Here is a 21627-nt window from a genome sequence, read left to right as displayed (position 1 = left end):
TCTATAAACACACACAGTTACAGTCCTTGTGTTAATCCAGATGCGAGGGGAATGTTCTCGGCTAAAGTGTGACTGTAAGGGAGTGATGTCCCAGGATTGCTCACATCACACATCACAGGAGGAAGTGGGAAATAACATGATTATGGTCTATTAAATATACTTTTTTACTTCCTTCTGTTAGTGGGTTACTAACCACTCATCTTGGCTTTCAAGATGGCGTCATGGATGGCTTCCTTGGTGTGTTGGTGCACTTTGTTTTGTCTCATTTTGTTTGTTAAAACAGTTTTTTTGATGATACTGGGAGCTTGTTCACCAGAGAAGAGCTTAAGAACTTCAGGGCTACAGTCCCTGTAGATTTGTTTCCCACCTTCATCGATACATCCGTGAATTTACTGGACATTCTGGTCAAACGTGCCCTCACCTGTGCACATGCAGTGAAACGCCGGAGGAAGGGGAAACGTGCCGATGCGATGAGGAATTTGTTTTTACACTAATAATGGCTAGTGCAATGATCCAACAGTGATTCCGCAGTACTGTTCTCCTAATCTTGAGTGATTTTTCATAAACTGCAAGCCCTTCTACTCCCCATGTGAGTTCGCTTCATTCGTAGTGGTCGGTGTTTACATTCCACCGCAAGCCAACGTGCAGAAGGGGAACATTCTGGATCACCGTTACACTACAGTAAGCAGTGCCTCTCAAACTGTCCCACGAGCTGCACTGGGACACTCTGACCATGTCATGGTCCATCTGGTTCCTGCATACAAGCAGAAAGTTAAGCTCTCCAAACCTGTTGTGAGGATATCAAAGCAGTGGACCAGGGAGGCTATGGAGGATCTTCAGGCATGCTTGGAATGTACTGCCTGGAATGTATTCAGGAATGCTACCAACAGTCTGGATGAGTACACAGAGGCTGTGACATCATACATAAGCTTCTGTGAGGATAGCTGTGTACCATCACACACCAGGATGAGTTACAATAATGACAAACCCTGGTTCACAGCCAGACTCGGACAGCTAAGGCTGGAGAAGGAAGTTGCGTTTAAGAGTGGGGACAGAACCAGGATTAAAGTGGCAAAATACAAGCTTAGCAAGGCAGTGAGAGAAGCTAAACAGCTGTACTCTGAGAAACTACAAATGCAGTTCTCAGCCACTGACTCTGCTTCTGTCTGGAAAGGGCTCAGGCAGATCACAAACTACAAACCTAAAGCCCCCACACTGCTAATGACCTGCGTCTGGACAACAGCCTGAAAGAGTTCTACTGTCGCTTTTAAAGACAATAGGACGGTCCTGTCACCATCCCCCACGACACCAGGCACCAACTCCAACTCCAGCCCATCAGCTTCACCACCCCCACCACAGCAGGAGCTGGGGCCTCTCTGCAGATGCACGCCTCAACGGCCCCCTCCTCTTCCTCCCCCACCACAAGAACGACTCTCTCCATCCTAGAGCAAGACGTTAACAGAGACTTCGAGAGAAGGAACCAACGCAAAGCAGCCAGACCAGAATCTGTCTCTCCATCCACCCCGAACTACTGTGCTGAACAGCTGTCTCCAGTGTTTACAAAAATCTTTAACACCTCAGTGGTGATATGCCATTTGCCAGCCTGCCTCAAGACCTCCATCATCTTCCCCATCTGCAAAAAACCCAGGATCACAGGACTTAGTGACTACAGACCTGTTGCTCTGACATCTGTGGTAATGATGTCCTTTGAGTGCCTCGTGTTATCCCACCTCAAATCCATCACAGACCCTCTTCTGGACCCCCTGCAGTTTGCCTACAGAGCCAACAGGTCTGTAGGTGATGCGGATAATATGGCCCTCCACTTCATCCTCCAGCACCTGGACTCCTCAGGAACCTATGTCAGGATCCTGTTTGTGGATTTCAGCTCTGCTTTCAATACAATCATCCCGGCTCTGCTACAAGACAAGCCCCCCCAGCTGAGTGTGCCTCATTCCACACTCAGCTAGGGGGGCTTGTCCTGTAGCAGAGCCAGGATGATTGTATTGAAAGCAGAGCCAAAATTTCAGATTTTCTGACTGGTTGGAGGCTGTGTTCTTTTTCCTCTACTCTTCTCCCTGTACACCAACCAGTCACCAGTCTGTCAAACTATTGAAGTTTGCAGATGACACCACCCTCATTGGGCTCATCTCTGAGGGGGATGAGTCTGCCTACAGGTGGGAGATTGATCACCTGGTGAACTGGTGCAGTCAGAACAATCTGGAGCTCAATGCTATTAAAACAGAGGAGATGGTGGATGACTTCAGGGAGAACTCAGCCCCACCCACCCCCATCATCCTGTGTGACTCCCCAGTCGATACTGTGGACTCCTTCCGCTTCATGGGAACCATCATCACCCAGGACCTCAAGTGGGTGCTGAACATCAAATCTCTCATCAAAAAAAGAGCACCAGTGGATGTACTTCCTGCGGCAGCTAAAGAAGTTCAACCCACCAAAGACAATGACGGTACACTTCTAAACCTCCATTATTGAGTCCATAATTTAGTACGCTGCTGCCACTGCCATGGACAAAAGCAGACTGCAGTGTGTCATTTGCTCTGCTGAGAAGGTGATTGGCTGCAATCTGCCACCTCTTCAAGACCTGTACACTTCCAGGACCCTCAAGCGGGCAGTTAAGATTGTGGCTGACCCCTCTCTCCCTGGACACAACCTTTTCGAGGCATTCCCCTCAGGCAGGAGGCTGCAGTCCATCAAGACTAAAACCTCACACCACAAAAACAGTTTCTTTCCATCCACAACTAGCCTCATCAACAATACCCAGGACCCACCTTGGTCTCTTATCCGCCTCCATGGACATTACACATTGCATTAATGAAAAACTCCACTTTGCTGTTTCATATGTGTTACATTAACGCACACAACTCATACTGCTATACTGCAACTTCTTACTTCAAACTGTGAGCATTTGCACTGGCCCACCCTTTGCACATCCTGCACTAATGTACAGTTAATGTCTCTAATTTTATTTAATTTTCCTAAATTTTTATATTTCTATATTTATGCTCATAGCTGGTTACCTTATTAATATTATATTATTTCTTGTATTTTACTGTTATACTAAGCACCAGTACACAAAGACAAATTTCTTGTAGCATCGAATCCTCACAGACACCACTATTTACTGCATCTCATCCATCAGTACAGCAAAGAATTTTTAAACTAGCCATAGATAATACTCCAGTATAATACTCCAGTATCTCCATGTTTGAGATCCAGCTCCCATTTCTGTCACATTAACAACATAACCAAAATGTCCTTTTTTCTTATTGCTAAATTCAGACCACTTTTCTCATTGTTTGTGGCTGAAAAATTAGATCATGCTTTTGTCACTTCCAGGCTTGATTAATGTAATGTAGTTTTTCAATTTCCAGTAAATTGTAGGAAATTAGCTACTTTCTTAGATTAAATTGATCAGCTCAGAGGGGGAGTTTTTGCAAAATTAATATTTCAAACAGTTGATCAACTATTCGTCCACCGATAAGTTGAGCTTAATGTATCTTATAAAATCTGACAGGAATATTACCTCCATGGCCACTGGCAATAATATCCTGATGTAGTTAAACCCAAATTATGAGCACAGTAACAAGACCAGGCTGTTTAATGCAGTAAATTGTAAGAACAGAGACACAAGACACTTCTCTTCACAATCAACGAGACTATTTATTTACTCTAATACACACATCTAATCTAACACATAAACACACACACATGCCTGCACATTTAAACGGGTGAGAATGATTTAAACAGAGAATGAACGACTCCCTAGTTTCACACTGTATGCAATTCTTAGACTAACTTGACCCTTGATTTTCCAGCGATGTTGATTTGTCTGCGGACTGGTTGCTTTTGAGTGGCATCTCGAGAGACCAATCAGGATGGTGAATGGAGTGAGGTGTGTACCAGCGGAGTCTCGTAGGTGGGTTACAGAGGCACCTGATGAGTGTAGAGGCAGAAGTCGAGGAGGCTTCACAGGACTGGGTTGCGGAAGACTTAGCTGAGGTTCAGGGTCAGCAGAGGAGAGAGAAGGGTCAGGATGATCTTGAAAGCTGAGAAAGCTGAGATCATCTTGAAGCTGTTGATCTACGAGAATTCTCCTGGAGTAGTTTGTTGATGAGAACTCACTGTTTCCATGGTGTACGAGGGTTTTAACTCTTTCTAGCTGGGCTGACCCCGAAGTGTTTGCTCCAATCAGCATGTGTGGGTAGTGTGTAGTGACGTTCTCCGCCCATAACTTTACTCCATACATTGTCTTTATAGTCATGCAAATTTTCTTTCTGCTTTTTTTATATAGTGTGGATCAATCTTTTAGTCCCAACTGTTTTTACACATATATAAAACAACATTCTACCCAAATTTCCTTACTCACATCTTTCAAAAAAATCATTCAACGAGCACACACATACCAAATATCACATGCTTACACTCATTAACATTATAATACCTGTTAAACATTCAAAAGCATCATAGTGACCTGGTGGATATAGGTATGACACATATAAGGAATGACATTAAAAAGGCAAGTTTTCAAGTCATTGTCCTTTCAGGAGTAAGGTAATCCAGTGCATTTGTTAAAGCTGGGCTCTGTGGAATGTGTGATTGCTGGTGACAGTATGGAGATCTTTGTGTTCCCAGGGAAAGAACAAAGGTCTTATTCCATGACGACCCCCTGTTGATTTTTTCTTGAGGCCTCCCTGGTTGAGTGTCCCCCTTTTGGCCTTAGGTTATCAGATCTATGGTTGAGGGTCCTTGAATTTTATCCTGTGGGCCAGCCATTGTGGTCTTGGTTAATAGCCTAAATTGATAGGGTGACAGGGTCCCTCTTGGCTGAGAGGGTCCATCCTCTGATCAGGGATGTCCTAATGTTTGCCCTGTTGTTCACAGGATATCGTGAGGTCAACCCTGCATGAACAGGCAATAATTAACTGGCTCCTCAGGGTCTGGGAGTAAGGGTTCATTGATTTACTGTTCCAGTGGCTCACTGATTGGAATATGTTGGGGGGAGAACATGTTCTCTGTTTGTGCAACTCAGGATCCTACATCCTCCCCCCTTTCGATAGGCGATGTTCGAAGGTAAAGACATCGGCAGACACTGGGAAAAGAGTAAGCACAGCAGACACACATACAAACAACAAGACAACACCCCCATCCCTGGTGAGGTACAGGTGCAGGACAGTAGGTTATTTTGGGGCGCTAGTTTTAGGGTAGTAATACGTTCTTGGGACAGTGTGAGGTTAACTTGTGGTGGTTAGCTACCCTATATCATTATGGTAGTTAGTGAATTTAAGTCCGGTTTAATTATCCTCGGTACAATGCCAGAGGCCATGTCATTGGGTGCCGGGAGGCATTCCACCCATTTGGAATTCATGAGCATAACCCCCTTTGGCACTGAGGAACTGCAAGTTTAGGAGCAGTGCGTTCAGGGGCATATAGGAGGACATCGTCTTTAAGAGGAAGCATGTGCTTTACTTTGTGGAGTTGAGGTCAGAGGAGAACGCAAGGTTGGACTCTGTAATGGGGTTAGTTTGAGGGTCAAAAAGGTGAGCCATTAGGGATTTGAGTGCAGGATCAGAGGCTTGAAGGGCAAGTAGATCATCAGGGGAGATTTGAGGTTGTAGGTCGACAAGGGTGGGAGACCACACCACTTTGTTTACTGTGTCGACACAAGCATTCAGTGTCACCAGGATGTCTGCTTCGAGGTAGACATCATGGGATAGATCTGAGACAATGAGGAAATAGTGGTTCAGGCATCTGTTGTTCCATTGCACATCCAGGGCACAGACGCCCATGGAGGTTGCCATGGTTAGCGAGTCAGGCCTCAACGGGAATCGACTGTGTTTGGAGACCTGAGGTATCTCTGGTGTGTTCTGTCGTAGAAGGTTGAAGAGCTTCCGGCTAAAGGTTGAGTTGTCTGCCCAAAGGGGCAATACCACATTGGTCATGGTTGTGCCTTGGATATTTATCTCTTCGGTTACTTGTGTGCAGTATGAGTTTGGGCCTGTCATCATCTGTGGGGCACACAGAAGTGATGTTTGGCTCCCATTTGAACTTGAGTTTGTATCATCTCTTGGCGGACTGTGGATGGCATCTGCCAGTTGACATTGCACTTCCAGGGAGCTCATTGGCTGGAAGGGCAGAGGTTCTTGTACTTGGACCCATATTTTTTTGTTGTTTGAAGTCTACCAATGGCTCAAAGTGGTCCAGCAGGTCTTTCCCAATGAGAAGGGGGGGAACGTGTCTCCAGGGGTGAGATGTACACAGGTTGCTCCAGGCTCATTGGGTCGACAGAGCCCAATTTGGGAGTATGCCTGGATGTTCCGTGCACATCTTTGGAGTTGGAAGGTCCTGCTGGTTTGTTTGGTGCTTTTTTTGGACTTCCTTGTAGAGCTGGTTCGACTTCAGGGTGAAGTCTACCAGGGTCTCTAGCCTTACTTGATCCTCTAGAGTAATGGACAGGTAAAATTTTCTTGCTACTCCTTTCTCAATCAATTCACCTAGGAGCTGGGGAACCAGGGCCTGAGTCATGACTGGCAGGGTGTCATGGTTCATTTGCTGCTGTTCTGAAGAATGACATACAATCAAGATCACACTCTCTGGTACCTTGGGTGTTTGTGCAGTTTCATTGGTAAGTGGTGGATGGAGATACCTCTGATCCAGGTTATCAGGTGCTGGTTCTTCTGGTTGATGCCCTGGTAGGATGATAAGGTGGCTGTTATCTCACTGGTGATGCTCAGGGCTTGGTGAGTAGAAGGCAGGTGGTGGTCGTTACGAGGGGAAATCTACAAAATCTTATTCATAAACTCCAAAATGCCCAAACCTGCAGGCTTTACTCACATGTAGCTCTCCACAACAGAAGAAGAAAAGTTTATCTTGTCACATATACATTACAGCACAGTGATATTCTTTTCTTTGCTTTTTCTCAGGTTGTTAGGAAGTTGGGGTCAGAGTGCAGGGTCAGCCATGATACAGCACCCCTGGAGCAGAGAGGGTTAAGGGCCTCACTCAAGGGCCCAACAGTGGCAGCTTGGAAGTGCTGGGGCCTGAACCCCCAACTTTCTAATAAATAGCCCAGAGCCTTAACTGTTGAGCCACCACTGCCCAACAACACATAACTCTGATTCTACACACCTTACATTCGCTTCCTGTGTACTCTAAGATTGATTATAAAATCTTCATCCTCACCTACAAAGCTGTCCATGGCTGAGCATCCCATAATCTTGTAGGCCTATTCAATCCTACTCTTTCTGTTCATGAGCTAATCCATGGTATGTTGTACAGCAAGCCTATCATGTTGCATCAACCCCACAGCAGGCTAAAAATAATTGAAGCACTCCCTGACAGTGGAACGCTTTGTTGTAACTAATCTATATTCTTCAGATGTTTGTTTTTGCTTTTTTCATTTTTAATCTTGTGTGTGTGTGTGTGTGTGTGTGTGTTTTTAGGTGAGTAATCTGGGACTAAAAGCTCTGCCTGTAGCAGTAAGCTTCCGGATGCCTTCTCAGACAAACTTGCATGATCTGCACAATCACACCATCACTGTGTCTCAGGTATATATTAATTGTAATGATAATAAATTTGGATGATGTTTCTGACTGGAATAATTCTATTGTTGATGCTTTAGCAGTGTAGATTATAATGAAATCTACACATAATGAAAAATAAAAATAAATCTGATTGTGATTAGGGTGTGTGAATGTACAAGTCCAGTGTGACAGTGAGAACTAAAACAGGTACAAAAATATTTCTACATTTCCACATACTACACTGCTGATGAAAGGAGAGTGCTAATTATCACTATTTAACGAGTCAGCCTTAAACAGAATTCTAACTGTTTGTTACATCCTGGCTGTCATAAGGAGAATGAGGACTCAGGAGGCTGGCATGAGAAACAGAGACAGTTTATTGTTTTTTTGACCCATGCTATACAGCACAGTAAAAATCCTCAATATAAGTATTTAAAAAGAAACAAACTGTCGCTTTCACACAGGCACACACTCACACACACACACACACACACACACACACACACACACACACACTTGCACACAAACTTAGCAAGGCACTGGAAAGTTAGTTTGGCACCACTTCCTTTCTGTTCATAATGTATCTTTCATTGCAAGACACAAAGCATATAAAAAGGAGCATGCCACACACCCCAACGCTCTGACTAATGTTGGGGACCCGTCAGGCCTGAAACACCATTAATCATCTCCAGGGCTCCAAACAAACCGAAAGGAAGGGTGACAAACTTGTGTAAACAAAACAGGGGGAAAAAGGCCTTTTTCCTCACAGGACACTTGAGTCAAGGGGATCTGCAAAATATCCCACTGTCAAATCTAGCGTTAAATAAAACAAAGCAGCACCTACCTGCGCAAACAGTTTGATAAGCAGATGATGCAAAACATTGAATAAGTGTAAAATTTCAACACCACATTGACTTTTCTGAAGTACACATAGAACCAAACCTACCCATCTGCCTTGTAAACCAGGATGTCAGGGCTAGACCAGGGCTAGACTCCAGCTGATTTTCTACTGGGAGCTGCTGCATGGCCAGCTGGGCTTCTCCCAATAGCAGAGGAAGCAGTTGAACAGCCCAGAGGCTCCGGCCACGTCTCCACTACTGTGGCAAGGCCAAAGGGCTCAATGAAAGCCTCTGGTTAACCTGGGGTCATCTTTATGAGTGTACCAGGTGCCCCAGGTGAGTCAGGGCTGACTGGAATACTGGCGGGCTGCAGCAGGCCCTGTTGGAGGCAGGCATAAGAGAGAGCACTGGTCTGTTTTATGTTTCTTTGGAAAAACATGTTCCACAGAAAAACACTTCTCAGTATAATATTTTAAAAGAAACAGAACTATTGCTTTAACACACACACACACACACAAGCAAGACACTGTCAAATTAGGTTGCTCTGTTCAGCACCACCTGCTCTCGATGCTCAGAACATCTCCCTGCAGGACAAAACCTGTAAATAGGAGCAATAGGAGCAACATGTAAATAGGAGACTCCACCCTTCATTCACAAGCAGCACTCCACACACCCAGTTAGGATGGTTAGGATATTGTTGATTATCATCATCATGAAAATAACTTTAGTGTGTCTGATCATTAGCTATAGACTACACTAATAAACTTTATTTTCTTACAGAATGTTACAGCCTGTAACATCGTACCGCCTGAGAAACATGCTGTAAGTTATGGTTTATTTACTTTCTGTTGATTGTTCTTCATTCAATTCAATTAAATTCCATTTCATTTGTGTAGCACTTTTAACAATGGACATTGTCACAAAGCAGCTCTATAGGAATAAATACATTCAAATGAAATTAAATCAAAATAAATTGTAGATGTATGAATTTATCCCTAATGAGCAAGCCACAGGCGATGGTGGTGAGGAAAAACTCCCTGAGATGATATGAAGAAGAAACCTTGAGAGGAACCAGACTCAAAAGGGAACCCATCCTCATCTGGGTGCTAACGGATCGTGCGATTATAAATAAATCCCTTCTATAACTGTGTACTACATGGACAAATAGCGCAATTGTACAGCCAGTAAATTTATTACAGTTTTCACATGAAGTCCAGTTTGTTGAATCTATCCACTGTCCACTGATGGAGTCCTGATTACAAAACTGCTCATGGCAACCGCAGCCCCAAAGCCACCACAGCAATCGCAGTCCCAAGCCATCACATTACAACTCTCCATATGAGATACCCAAGCCATCTCCATGGCCCCCAAGCAGCACCATCCAGAGCAACCCCAATGATCTTCAGGCCGTCCATATGGGGCCCCAGCGGCAGCGAGCAATCTCCAGCCGATGAGAACTCCAACCAGAAGTAGGGAATCAGGATGGATCAGGCAGGTCCAGAGAACAGAAGGGGTCAGGATCACTGGCATCTCAGGAGTAGCATGTGTAGCTCGACAGAGAGAGAGAGAGAGAGAGAGAGAGAGGGAGGGGGAGAGATTGTTAGCTATGCTTTTGTTCCGTAATGGTTAAGGACAGAGTACTTTGTTTGCAGAGTGCAAGCAGGGACTCTGTAAAGACTAGCTGTGACAGCATAACTAAAAGGGAGAATCAGTAGGTAACACAGACATGAGGGCACTCTGGGACATAAAGAGGCCAGCAACTCCACCATCAACAAACACTGAACTGAACTTCACGGCACTGAACTCCTGTGTGCCTTTACTGTAATTCTGTATGAAAGGAAACTCTCAGGCACACATAACTGTTTCACAGGGACTTGTACTGAGGACATGCCACATAAGTGGATTAAAGTGTGTGTGATTGTTGATATTGGAGTCAAATGCAAGTGCAGGCAATTTATTGAAGGAAACAGAATAGAAACAAACAATCTAGAATCATGGACATGTCCAAACATGAGCTAGGAAAACGAGACATGGATCATACACATACTACAGGTATTACACTATCAAGAAAACAACGGAAATGAAGAACCTTTATAGGGGTGCTAATTACAGGAAAGACGAAACAGGCATAAGGTGTAAGTTCAGGGCACATGGAGTCATGTGATTTGCAGGGGTCCTTGTTGCTGGCCAAAACCAGCAATGATGTAACAGATATAGTTTCTGTAAGCATTTTTAACATTTATGGAAGGAGTCTCCAGTGTCAGCCCTTTCTAACAGTCAGAGGTAAAGCTGTAACTTAAAGTTTTTTCTTCAGAACAGAGGAGTTTGCAACTCCCCTTTATCACCCTGTCACTGATTACTTAATTCAGTACTTTGTAGACGCTTCGTTTGCAGCAGATCCAGCTTTGAGTCTTCTTGAGTAAGTCTCTACAGGCTTTACACACCTGGATGTGTGCAGTTTCTCCCATTCTTCCTGGAAGATCCTCTCAAGCTCAGTCAGAATGAATGTGGAATGTCATGTCTATGAACTGCCACCACCATATTTCACTGTAGGGATGGTATTAGGCAGTTTATGAGCTTAACCTGGTTTTTCACCAGACATAGAGTTTGGAATTCAGTGCAACAAGTTTAATGTTTGTCTAACCAGAACAAAGAATCTTTTCCTTATAGTCTCGGAGTCATATAAGTGCCTACTATATGCCTTTTACTCAGGAATGCCGTCTATCCACACTACCTTATAGGTCTGATTGATGGAGTATTTTGGAGAAGGTTGTCCTTCTGGCAGGTTCTCCTATCTCTGTGGAGAACTCCTGAAGTTTTTTTAGAGTGGCCATTGGGTTCCTGATCACCTTCCTGACCAAGACCCTTCTAAGTTACTGAGTTTGGCTGGACAGCCAGGATTAGGAAGAGCCCTGGTGGCTCCAAACTTCTTTCATTTCACAAAATGGTTAAATGGTTTTATACCCTTGCCAAGATCAAAATGTCAACATACTTTGATCAGGGAGGTCTAAAGAGAGTTCCTTGGCCTGCATGGCTTGGTTTTTGGTCTGACATGCACTGTGAATTGTGGGACCTTATACACACACACTGGTGTGTCTTTCTAAATCATGTCTAATCAATTGAATTTGCCACAGGCGGACTCCAGTCAAGTTCTAGCGATATCTCAAGAGAATCATATCAATCAGGATGCACCTGAGCTCAGTCTGGAGTGGCTTTAGCCAAGGGTCTGAAAACTAAATGAGAGATTTCAGTTTTTGATTTTTAATAAATTAGCAAAATATTCTGAAACCATGTTTGGTCTTTATGGATTATAATGTGTACACTGATGGCCACAAAGTCAGTTTAATCCATTTTAAATTAAATCTATAATACAATAAATTATGCAAAACCTGACTATATAAATAACTGAAATGACCTGTGTTTCATCTGAGGAGATTTATGACAGTGATGTGATAAGATGTGACATCACATATCACATGATCTCATTTCACTATTCAGTAGAGCTAATTGAACATCCCTACACAGGAACAGGAGTTCTACCTTACTGCGATGTTTAGAATGGCTCTGTAAAACATGACGTTTTATTACTGTGGCATTGCTGACGCAGTGTTATTATGGGATGTCCTGCAGGACTGTCCATTTAAGCGGTGTGTGAACTTCATGTGTCATTCGTTCTCACTGGATCCCCGGTCTGCTGTCCAGTTTGAGCTGAGGATGCTCATCAGCTTCCCTAATAAACAACAATACACAGGGGTAATAACACACACACACACATATACACACACACACACACACACACACAAAACTGATCTTTTTCTGTCTGTCTCATGTTGTCCTGTTCTCTGCAGAAATTGTCTTTCAGTGAATTTAGGAAGGAAGATGATTTTTCTGTCTTTGCTCAGCTGGACTATGATAAAAAGCTTTATCATCAGATATCCAGTGAGGTGAGAACAGTAAAACACACACACACACACAGTGTTTGTGTATATCTTTGATCAGTTTCTTTTTTGTGTATTTTTAACTTCCAGCTGTTTTATTTTACAGAACGACACGAGCAGATTTCACCAGGCTAAGGTATGTTTTGTTTCCTGTCTCAACTGACTGTGTTCACGTGTTTACAATTTAAGAAAAATATATAGCTGTCAGTCAGCTATCAGTGGTGTAAGTGGTCAGTGGTGTAAATTGTCTGTGGTTTCAGTGATGTTGGTAGTGTCAGTGGTGGGTCACTTGTGCAAGTGGTGTCAGTTGTCAGTGATGATTGTATTGTCAGTGGTGAATTACTGTGCTCACATGTTTACAAGAAGTTACTGGACCTGGGAAAAGAGTGACAGAAAGATAGAAAAACAGGTAACTGTTGGTCAGGTGTCAGTGTGGTAAAGTGGTCAATGGTGTTGGTAGTGTTTGTGAAAGTCTTGAACAATGAAGACTACATGATGATCCAGTGTCCCACAAGAACGTGTCTGAGAGAACTTCTAAAGCCCAAAACAAGCACAGATTTTACTGGTGCTGTTAAAAAGTATCACAAACCTTATTACAGCATGGACATTGTTGTGCTTTTCACAGCATTTCTAAATGCCTGTTTGTGTGTGTGTGTGTGTGTGTGTGTTTGTGTGTGTGTCATTACAGATCAGTGTGAAAGCAGAGCTGGTCATTCCTCCTGATATGATTATGATCTGTGGAACAGGTGGAGGAGGTGGATTTCTCCTGCTCATCATCATCATCATAGTGCTGTTGAAGGTGAGAGCCAATCAGAGCTCAGCTGCAGTAATGGCTGTCAGTTGTAGGTAATATTCAGTACTCAGAACTTATAGTAGAGTAAAGCATAGTAGAGACCAGCAGGACTGGCTTTAACTTCAGGAATCTGTAGCTCAGATGAGGTAAAGCAGCAACAGATGAGCATTGATCAGTCCACAATACAGTACACACCAGCACTGACCAGTACACATCAATACACACCACACACCAGTACACACCAGCACACACCAATACACACCAATACACACCAGCACTGACCAGTACACACCAATACACACCACACACCAATACACACCACACATCAATACACACCACACACCAATACACTCCAGCAATGACCAGTACACTACAGTACACACCAATACACACCAGCACTGACCAGTACACACCAATACACACCAGCACTGACCAGTACACACCAATACACACCAGCACTGACGAGTACACACCAATACACACCAATACACACCACACACCAATACACACCAGCACTGACGAGTACACACCAATACACACCAATACACACCAATACACACCAGCACTGACCAGTACACACCAATACACACCACACACCAATACACACCAGCACTGACCAGTACACACCAGTACACACCAACACTGTGGTATGATAGGTGAAGAGTAAATTGTGTAAGTCTTAAAACACACTCGGTCAGAACATTTATCATCAATCTCCATCATGTGGTCATTTACCCTGAACTCTCTCCGAACTTTAACCTGTGTCCTCCTGTCTCTCTTACTCCATCTGTCTCACTCTTTCTGTCCTCCTGTCTCTCCCTGTCTCTCTTACTCCATCTGTCTCACTCTCTCTGTCCTCCTGTCTCTCCCTGTGTCTCTTGCTCCATCTGTCTCACGCTCTGTGTCCTCCTGTCTCTCTTACTCCATCTGTCTCACACTCTTTCTGTGACCTGCTCTCTCTCTGTTTGTCTATCTGTCTGTCTGTCTCTTTCTCAGTGTGGTTTCTTTAAGCGTACACGTCATGAATTGTGTGAAGGAGGGAATGAGAACAGTGCTGAAGAAGAAGATGAAGTGTGCAGTGCTGAAACAAATGGAAAGATGGAAGAATGTCCTTCCACATCTGAAGAGAAACCGTTCATCCCCGCTGGAGGAAACAATGTTGTGTCAGAAAATGGAGGGAGGGAGAATGGAGAAATGGAGAAAGGAGAAAGTGTGGAGTGAAAAGTCTTCACTGATTGAGCTACTGATTGTTTATTAGCATGATTCAACTTCTTTAGCTTAGCTACAGTCCCCTCTGAAAATATTGGAACAGCAAGGCCAATTCTTTCCTTTTTGTTATACACTGAAGACATTTGGGTTTGAGATCAAAATATATGAAGATATGAATATGAAGCGATAGATCAGAATTTCAGCTTTCATTTCCATCTACATTTACATCTAGATGTGTTAAACATCTTTTTGGTGGCAGACCACCCAATTTTTTGTGAACAAAAATATTGGACCATGTGACTGACAGGTGTTTCTTGTTGCCCTGTTAGATTGATCATTTAAACAATTAATAGCTCTGAATGTCTACTCTTGGTTTGAGCCCTGGGTTTCATCTGTGAAGACTGCATTTGTTGTTAAAAAGGATAAACCTACATGAAAACCAGAGAGCTGTCTATGGGAGAAAAGCAAGGCATTTTGAAGCTGAGAAAAGAGGGAAAATCTATCAGAGCCATTACACAAGCATTGGGCTTAGCCAAATACAACAATTAGGAATATCCTGAAAAAGAAAGAAACGTTTACAGTTACAGTTAGAAGCCCAGTAGACACCCTTATCCAGAGTGACAGTATAGTAAGAAAAACACAGACAACACAATATTTTTTTAAAATAAAGTACTAATTTATGTATTCCATGAACAGGTAGATCTTTAGTCATTGTTTGAAGTCTGCCAGTGACATCTAGGAGAAATTCATTCTACCACTGAGGTGCCAGAACAGAGAAGAGTCTTGATGACTGTAGAGTCTGAATAGAGCAGTGCTAGAGGATCAGATGGAGCGTGGTGCAGTGCGGGGTGTGATAAGTTCCTTGAGGTAAGTGGGTGCTGGTCCGTTTTTGGTTTTGTAGGCAAGCATCAGTGTTTTAAATCTTATGTAGCAGCTACAGGATGCCAGAGGAGGGAGCGTAGCAATGGGGTGGTGTGGGAGAACTTGGGGAAGTTGAGAACAAGTCATGAACAAAGCTCCATTCTGGATCAGTTGCAGAGGACGAATGGCGCTCAGAGGCAGAGCTGCCAGGGGCGAGTTGCAGTAGTCCAGTCTCGAAATGACAAGGGACTGAACAAGCACCTGAGTGGCCTGTGGGAATAGAAATGGACGAATCCTTCTGATGTTGTAAAGGAGAAATCAGCTTGAGCATGTCAGCTTAGCAGCGTGAAAGGAAAAAGACAGTTGATTGTCCATGGTTACCCCAAGGTGCGTGCAGTGACAGAAGGTGAGATCAGACCTGCAAACCACTCATCAGCAGTAAGAATCAGAAAACCAGATTGGAATTCCAGAGAATACGGAAATGAGCCACAAACGTTCTGGAACCAAGAATAACCTCTACCAAAGTGATGGAAAGGCCAAAGTGTGGAGAAAGAAAGAACCTGCTCATGATCCAAAACATACGAGCTCATGGGTGGAGCTTGGTGGAGGTAGTGTCATGGATTGGGCTGCTTCTGGAACAGACTTACTAATCTTTATTGATGATGGAACTCATGATGATAGCAGCAGAATGCAATGAAAAGAAGAGTGCAGCAGTTTGGTGATGTCATTGGGTCACTGGCTTAATGCAGTTATTGCAAGCAAGAGACATGCAACCAAATATTAAGTGTTATTTACTTTAATTTACTTTAGGACTATCTGTTCCTATATTTTTGCTCACAAATAATTGAGTGGTCTGCTACACAACTGCTACCCAGTGCTGTTCTAAGTTGTTTAACACGTCTAGATATAAATATGCGGAAATGAAAGCTGATATTCTGATCTATCGACTCACATTTATCTTTTGATCTCAAACCCAAATGTCTTCAGTGTAGAGCAAAAACAATAGAGTTGGCCTTGTGTTCCAGTACTTTCAGTGGGGACTGTATAATGCTGTATTTGTAACTCTGTGATTCATTTATCATTGCAGTATATTTACTTTTGTATAAGAGCTTATCAGCAAAAATATCTTATCTTTTATTCACTGCATCAATTAATTAATTGACTTAGGTATATTTACTCATCTATTATTCATATATATTTACTCACTCATCAGATGCAGTGAATGTGCAGTGTTTAAATTTACAATCCCAGAACTATGATGATGAATAGTCACTATATCAGAACTTCAGAACCTCAGAGGAGATATAATAATGTGTCTGTATGAGTGTTTTTATTGCGAGGGTTAGGAGGCTCCAATATGGTGGTTATCAGTGTTTTACAACAAAATATTAGAGAAAAACAAATTTTTGGATATAAGATTATTTCAGTTTAATAAAATTGTTTATAAAATAATAGAGTGTATATAGAGTGCTTATAAAATTATTTTAAGGAAACAAGGAAATTTTCTAATAGTGAAGAATTTGAATTATTTTAAAGTCTTTTAAACCTCTGACTGGGCAGATACAGAGAGTGACCACTAGATGGTGGTGGTCATCTAATTTTCCCAGACAGAAACTGCTGGAAGAAATTATTAACTCCTGTAAGTTAGATCAGAAAGTTGCAGTGCATCATGGGTAAAAGTTCATGTCACCTTGTCACCATGTCAACTTAATACTCAGACCACCAATTAAAGATACTGTAATAATAACCAGAAATACCATACTTATTACTTAAATAAAAACCTGGATAAAAGTTTACTAAATGTGCTTTTTTTGTTTTTGTTTTTTTTAAACATTCTTATGAGAAGTCAGGTGATGAGTAGAATGTTTTTTTTTTTCAGAATAAAACTTTATTATTAAAGTGTTCTCTGAAATGTATTAATGAAAGTTTATTCAGTGTGTAATAGGTGTTGAGTTAATGTCAGTCTGTTATACAGTTAATCCACAAACACAGAGAGAATGTCTCATTGGGTAAATTCACCTGATCCGAGTTCCCTGACTGATTTGCACCATAAATTCACACGATTGTTGCACATGCTCACATTTTTATTAGGTTTTACAGCGCTGCCTGATCTGTACCACATATTCACCACATTACAGCACATTTTCTGCAGCTACCAGTGAGAAGGTGGTAATATATCTCTTTATAAGTTCAGGGATTAGAAACATTATAGGGGAAAAAATTAATAAAATTTTTCATTGAACATGAACAAGTTCAGTCTAAATTGTTCCAGAGTAAAAATGTTAACTTAAAAAATGCTTAACCAGTTAATAAAATTATTTTTCCATTCCAGTGTCACTTTAAGAAAGTATAACATGAGCCTCATCACCTGACATCAGAGCCTGACCTCACTAATGCTCTTGTAGCTGAATGAACACAAATCCCCACAGCCACGCTCCAACATCTAGTGGAAAGCTTCCCAGAAGAGTGGAGCTCATTATAACAGCAAACACAGGGGAATAAATGTGAAATGAGATGTTGAACACAAACATCTGGCTGTGCAAGGTGGGGGTGCACATACTTTTGGCCCTATAGTGTAGATTGTATGGTTCATATGATGTAATTACACAATAAACATTTCGGAGAGCACTCACTTTAAAGAATACAAAATTTCAAATATTAAGTAAGGGCTAGACAGAAAATTCTCCTAAAATCTGAGCAGTGTTTTCAAGGATGCAAAGTGGAGGAAGTTTAGACCACCATACTCCATACTGTTCATAAAAAGACTTTAACATTATTCTATGTTGTGCTAAAAGTTCATGTTTCTCTGCTTCCTAACATGGAGGAGGACATGAAGGAAGGAAGCAAAGAGACACAAATAAGGAAAGGAAACAGTCTAGTATTCCTGCTAGAATGTCGGCCTTTTTAATGTGTTCTGATTTGATCTAACATGCCAGACCTTTTTTCTTTTAAAAATCATTTAACTTTCTCCTGATGAGGTGAAGAACCGTGTATTTTAATTTAATTCAATTCAATTTTATTTGTATAGCATTTTCACAAAGTGACATTGTCACAAAGCAGCTTTACAGAAATAAATACATTCAGGATATAAATTGTAAATGTATGAATTTATCCCTAGTGAGCAAGCCAGAGGCAATGGTGGTGAGGAAAAACACCCTGAGACGATATGAGGAAGAACATTTGAGAGGAAACAGACTCAAAAGGGAACCCATCCTCATCTGGGTGCTAATGGATAGTGCGATTATAATTCATTCCCTTCTATAACTGTGTACTACATGGACAAATAGTGCAGTTGTGTAACCAGGAAAATCATTACAGTTTTCACATGAAGTCTGGTTTGTTGAACCTATCCACTGTCCACTGATGGAGTCCTGAGTACAAAACTGCTCGCAGCAACCAAAGCCACCACAGCAATCGCAGTCCCAAGCCATCACAGTACAACTCTCCATATGAACTGTAGTCCAAAACCATCTCCAGGGTCTCCAAGCAGCACCATCCCCAGCAATCCCAGTGATCTTCAGGCCGTCCATGTGGGGCCACCCCCAGCAGCAGCAAGCGTTCTCCAAATGATGAGAACTCCAACCAGAAGTAGGACATCAGTTTGGATCAGGCAGAAGGGGTCAGGATCACTGGAATTTCAGGAGTAGCATGTGTAGCTCGACAGAGAGAGAGAGAGAGAGAAGGAGAGAGAAGGAGAGAGAGGGAGAGACAGAGAGATTATTAGGTAAGCTTTTGTCCCGTAATGGTTAAGGACAGTGTGCTTTGCATGCAGAGTGCAAGCAGGGACTCCGGCAAGACTAGCTATGACAGCATGACTAAAAGGGAGAGCCAGAAGGTAACACAGACATGAGGGCGTCCTGGGACATAAAGCAGCAGCCACTTCACCATCAACGAACCTGAGTGTACCTGAGTGGCCTTTGGAAGTTGCGAGTCTCACTACTTCACCTTGCAAGAGTGGTCGGAGTGCCTTACTGGATTTGTCGTAGTATGTCTTTTGACATTGCTGCTTCTTTGAGAGTTCATCCTTGACAGTGGTGTTATTTTTTGAGGCTGGCACAAGAACGGACTTGCTGATTGGTAGAGTTGTTCGAGTCTGCCTGGACATTAATCTCTCTGCAGGAGAACCCAGAGTCTGGTCACGTGAAATGTTGAGCAAGTTTTGGAACACATCCGATCCATCCCTCTTGGATTTCTCCATTAGCTGTTTTGCACTTCGCACTGCCCTCTCAGCTAGCCTGTTGGCTTGTGGATATTCTGGGCTACTGGTGATGTGTGTGAAATCCCAAGCTGCAGCAAATTCTTTAAACCGTTGACTTGTAAATTGGGTGCTATTGTCTGAAAGGACTTTGTGTGGACTGTCGTGAACAGAAAAGTGCCTTTTGAGTTTTGCGATCACTGTGCTGGAGGACAGGTTATGAAGCACATCGATTTTGAACCATCCCGAATACTGAGTCTACTAGTGCGAGGTAGTGTTGACCGTTCCACTCGAAGATATCTGTTGCCACAGTTGTCCATGGGAGATCTGGGATGTGATGTAAGTGAAGAGGCTCTTTTTGTTGGTGGGGCTTCAGAATGTTACAGATAGAGCACGACAGCACCTTATTTTCAATGTCTTTGGTAAGAGAAGGCCAGAACACAATGCCTCGTGCCCGGCGCTTGATTTGAGAATATTGCAAAGGCGTTGAAGAACTGGGTCCTGCGCAGTATGAGTTTGCAGCTCTTTCAGTCTGGAAGACGAGATGTGCCGGACTGACATGACTTCAAAGTCAGCTGGATCATCATAGAGTTCATTTGGACAGGCTCCAGGGGAACGTGACAGCGTGTCGGCAAGGTACATGTGTTTCCCTTTCTTGTATGTGATTGTGAAGTTGAATTTCTGCAATCTTAGCATCATGCGTTGCAGGCTTGCTGGAGCTTTGTAGATGGGCTTGTTGAGGATAGTTACTAGCGGCTGGTGGTCTGTTTCAATGTGAATTTGTTTACCATATATGTAGTCATTGAATTTGGTGCATGCAAATACCACCGCAAGAAGTTCTTTTTCGATCTGTGCATAGTGCACTTCTGTTTGAGTCAGTGTCCGTGAAGCGTATGCAACTAGAGCACCTTCCTGAAGGCATGCTGCTCCAAGGCCTAACTGGGAAGCATCGCAGGTGAGTGTGACAGGTTTTTGAACGTCATAGTATTTCAGGGTTGGTGGACTGGAAATCTTGTGCTTTAAATCGTCAAAAGCATCCTGATGTTGTTTACACCAGCACCATTCTGTGTTTTTGCAGGTCAACTCACGCAGGGGGGCGGACAGCTCACTGAGGTTCGGTATGAAGTTTCCTAAATAATTAGTCATACCCAGAAAGCGTTGCAGTGCAGTAACAAAATGTGACCCACGTAGCTCACCTCACTTAGACGGAATTTACACTTTTGAGGATTCAGTCTCAAGTTCACTTCACGGGCACGATCTAACATTCTCCTTAGATTTGCTTCATGTTCCTCGTCGCCATTTCCACCCACAATGATGTCATCCACTATGACTGCTCAAGGGTAACCAGCAAAGATCTGTTCCATAGCATGCTGAAAAACTTCGCTGGCTGAGTTAATGCCGAAGGGCATCCGAAGGAATCTGAATCTTCCAAACGGCATACTGAATGTTGTCAGTAGGGAAGACTTGTGGTCCAGTGAGATCTGCCAAAAGGAGCGCTTGGTATCTAGCACCAAGAATACTGTGGAATTTGGCATTTGCGCTGCCACTGTGTGCATGGGGTGATGTGGACGTTTTAGGAACTTATTCAGGTCTCTGGGATCAATACACAGTCTTATTTCATCTGAGTTTTTCTACGTGCTGGACGAACGACAGGTTGAGTTTCTTTGTCAAGTTTCATGCAGTATGTCACGGGAAGTCTCCCTATTTCATCTTGGAAAAGATCTGCATATTCTGTGTTGATCTGTTGAGCAAAACGTAATGTTTCTTTTAGACTGACCTGGTGTACTGCTTTATTGAGAGAAATGAGGCCCACCCGAAGACAGTCAAAGAGCCCAAGCAATGGCTGTACATCCCTTTGGACCACGTAGAACTGTAGAGTGTAGATCTGACCATTCAGATGGCAAGGTAACACAGTGGATCCAGCAGTTTGAATCTCCTCTCCACCATAAGCAACAAGCTTTACATGGCTTGACACCTGAAGATTCTCATCTTGCTTTACTTGTGCAAATGTCTGCAAGGACGTGATGTTGCATGACGCTCCTGTGTCAATCTTTAGTTCAGTTGTTTTCCCGTTGATTTGAACTGTGCAAGATATGGCAGTTTTCTTTGGCTGTTTTGAGTCAAGTTTGATCACATTTTGATGGTTTATAGCAACTCCATCTATAAAGAATGAGTCTTCACTGCTATTTGAGGCTTTGGCAACATCAATTTGATTCACAGTCTTTTTTTAGATTTCTTGTGTGATGAACTTTAG

At 42.9% G+C, this 21627-nt stretch overlaps 1 protein-coding gene across 1 annotated transcript in view; it reads left to right on the top strand.

Annotated features, from left to right (window-relative positions):
* The window catches only part of LOC113529661 (integrin alpha-M), a 67000-nt gene extending 50021 nt beyond the window's left edge, over positions 1–16979 (top strand). Inside the window, exons 24-30 of the mRNA XM_053229772.1 lie at positions 7458–7562; positions 9158–9199; positions 12008–12130; positions 12226–12321; positions 12422–12451; positions 13004–13114; positions 14105–16979. Of these exons, the coding sequence (XP_053085747.1) occupies positions 7458–7562; positions 9158–9199; positions 12008–12130; positions 12226–12321; positions 12422–12451; positions 13004–13114; positions 14105–14329 (732 nt within the window). The 3' untranslated portion in view covers positions 14330–16979. The remainder of the gene's footprint in view (positions 1–7457; positions 7563–9157; positions 9200–12007; positions 12131–12225; positions 12322–12421; positions 12452–13003; positions 13115–14104) is intronic.
* Positions 16980–21627: the final 4648 nt, after the last annotated feature.

The sequence above is a fragment of the Pangasianodon hypophthalmus genome, chromosome 26, assembly GCF_027358585.1.
Source record: "Pangasianodon hypophthalmus isolate fPanHyp1 chromosome 26, fPanHyp1.pri, whole genome shotgun sequence".
NCBI classification, from domain to species: domain Eukaryota; kingdom Metazoa; phylum Chordata; class Actinopteri; order Siluriformes; family Pangasiidae; genus Pangasianodon; species Pangasianodon hypophthalmus.
This window is presented reverse-complemented; position numbering and strand designations above follow the sequence as displayed.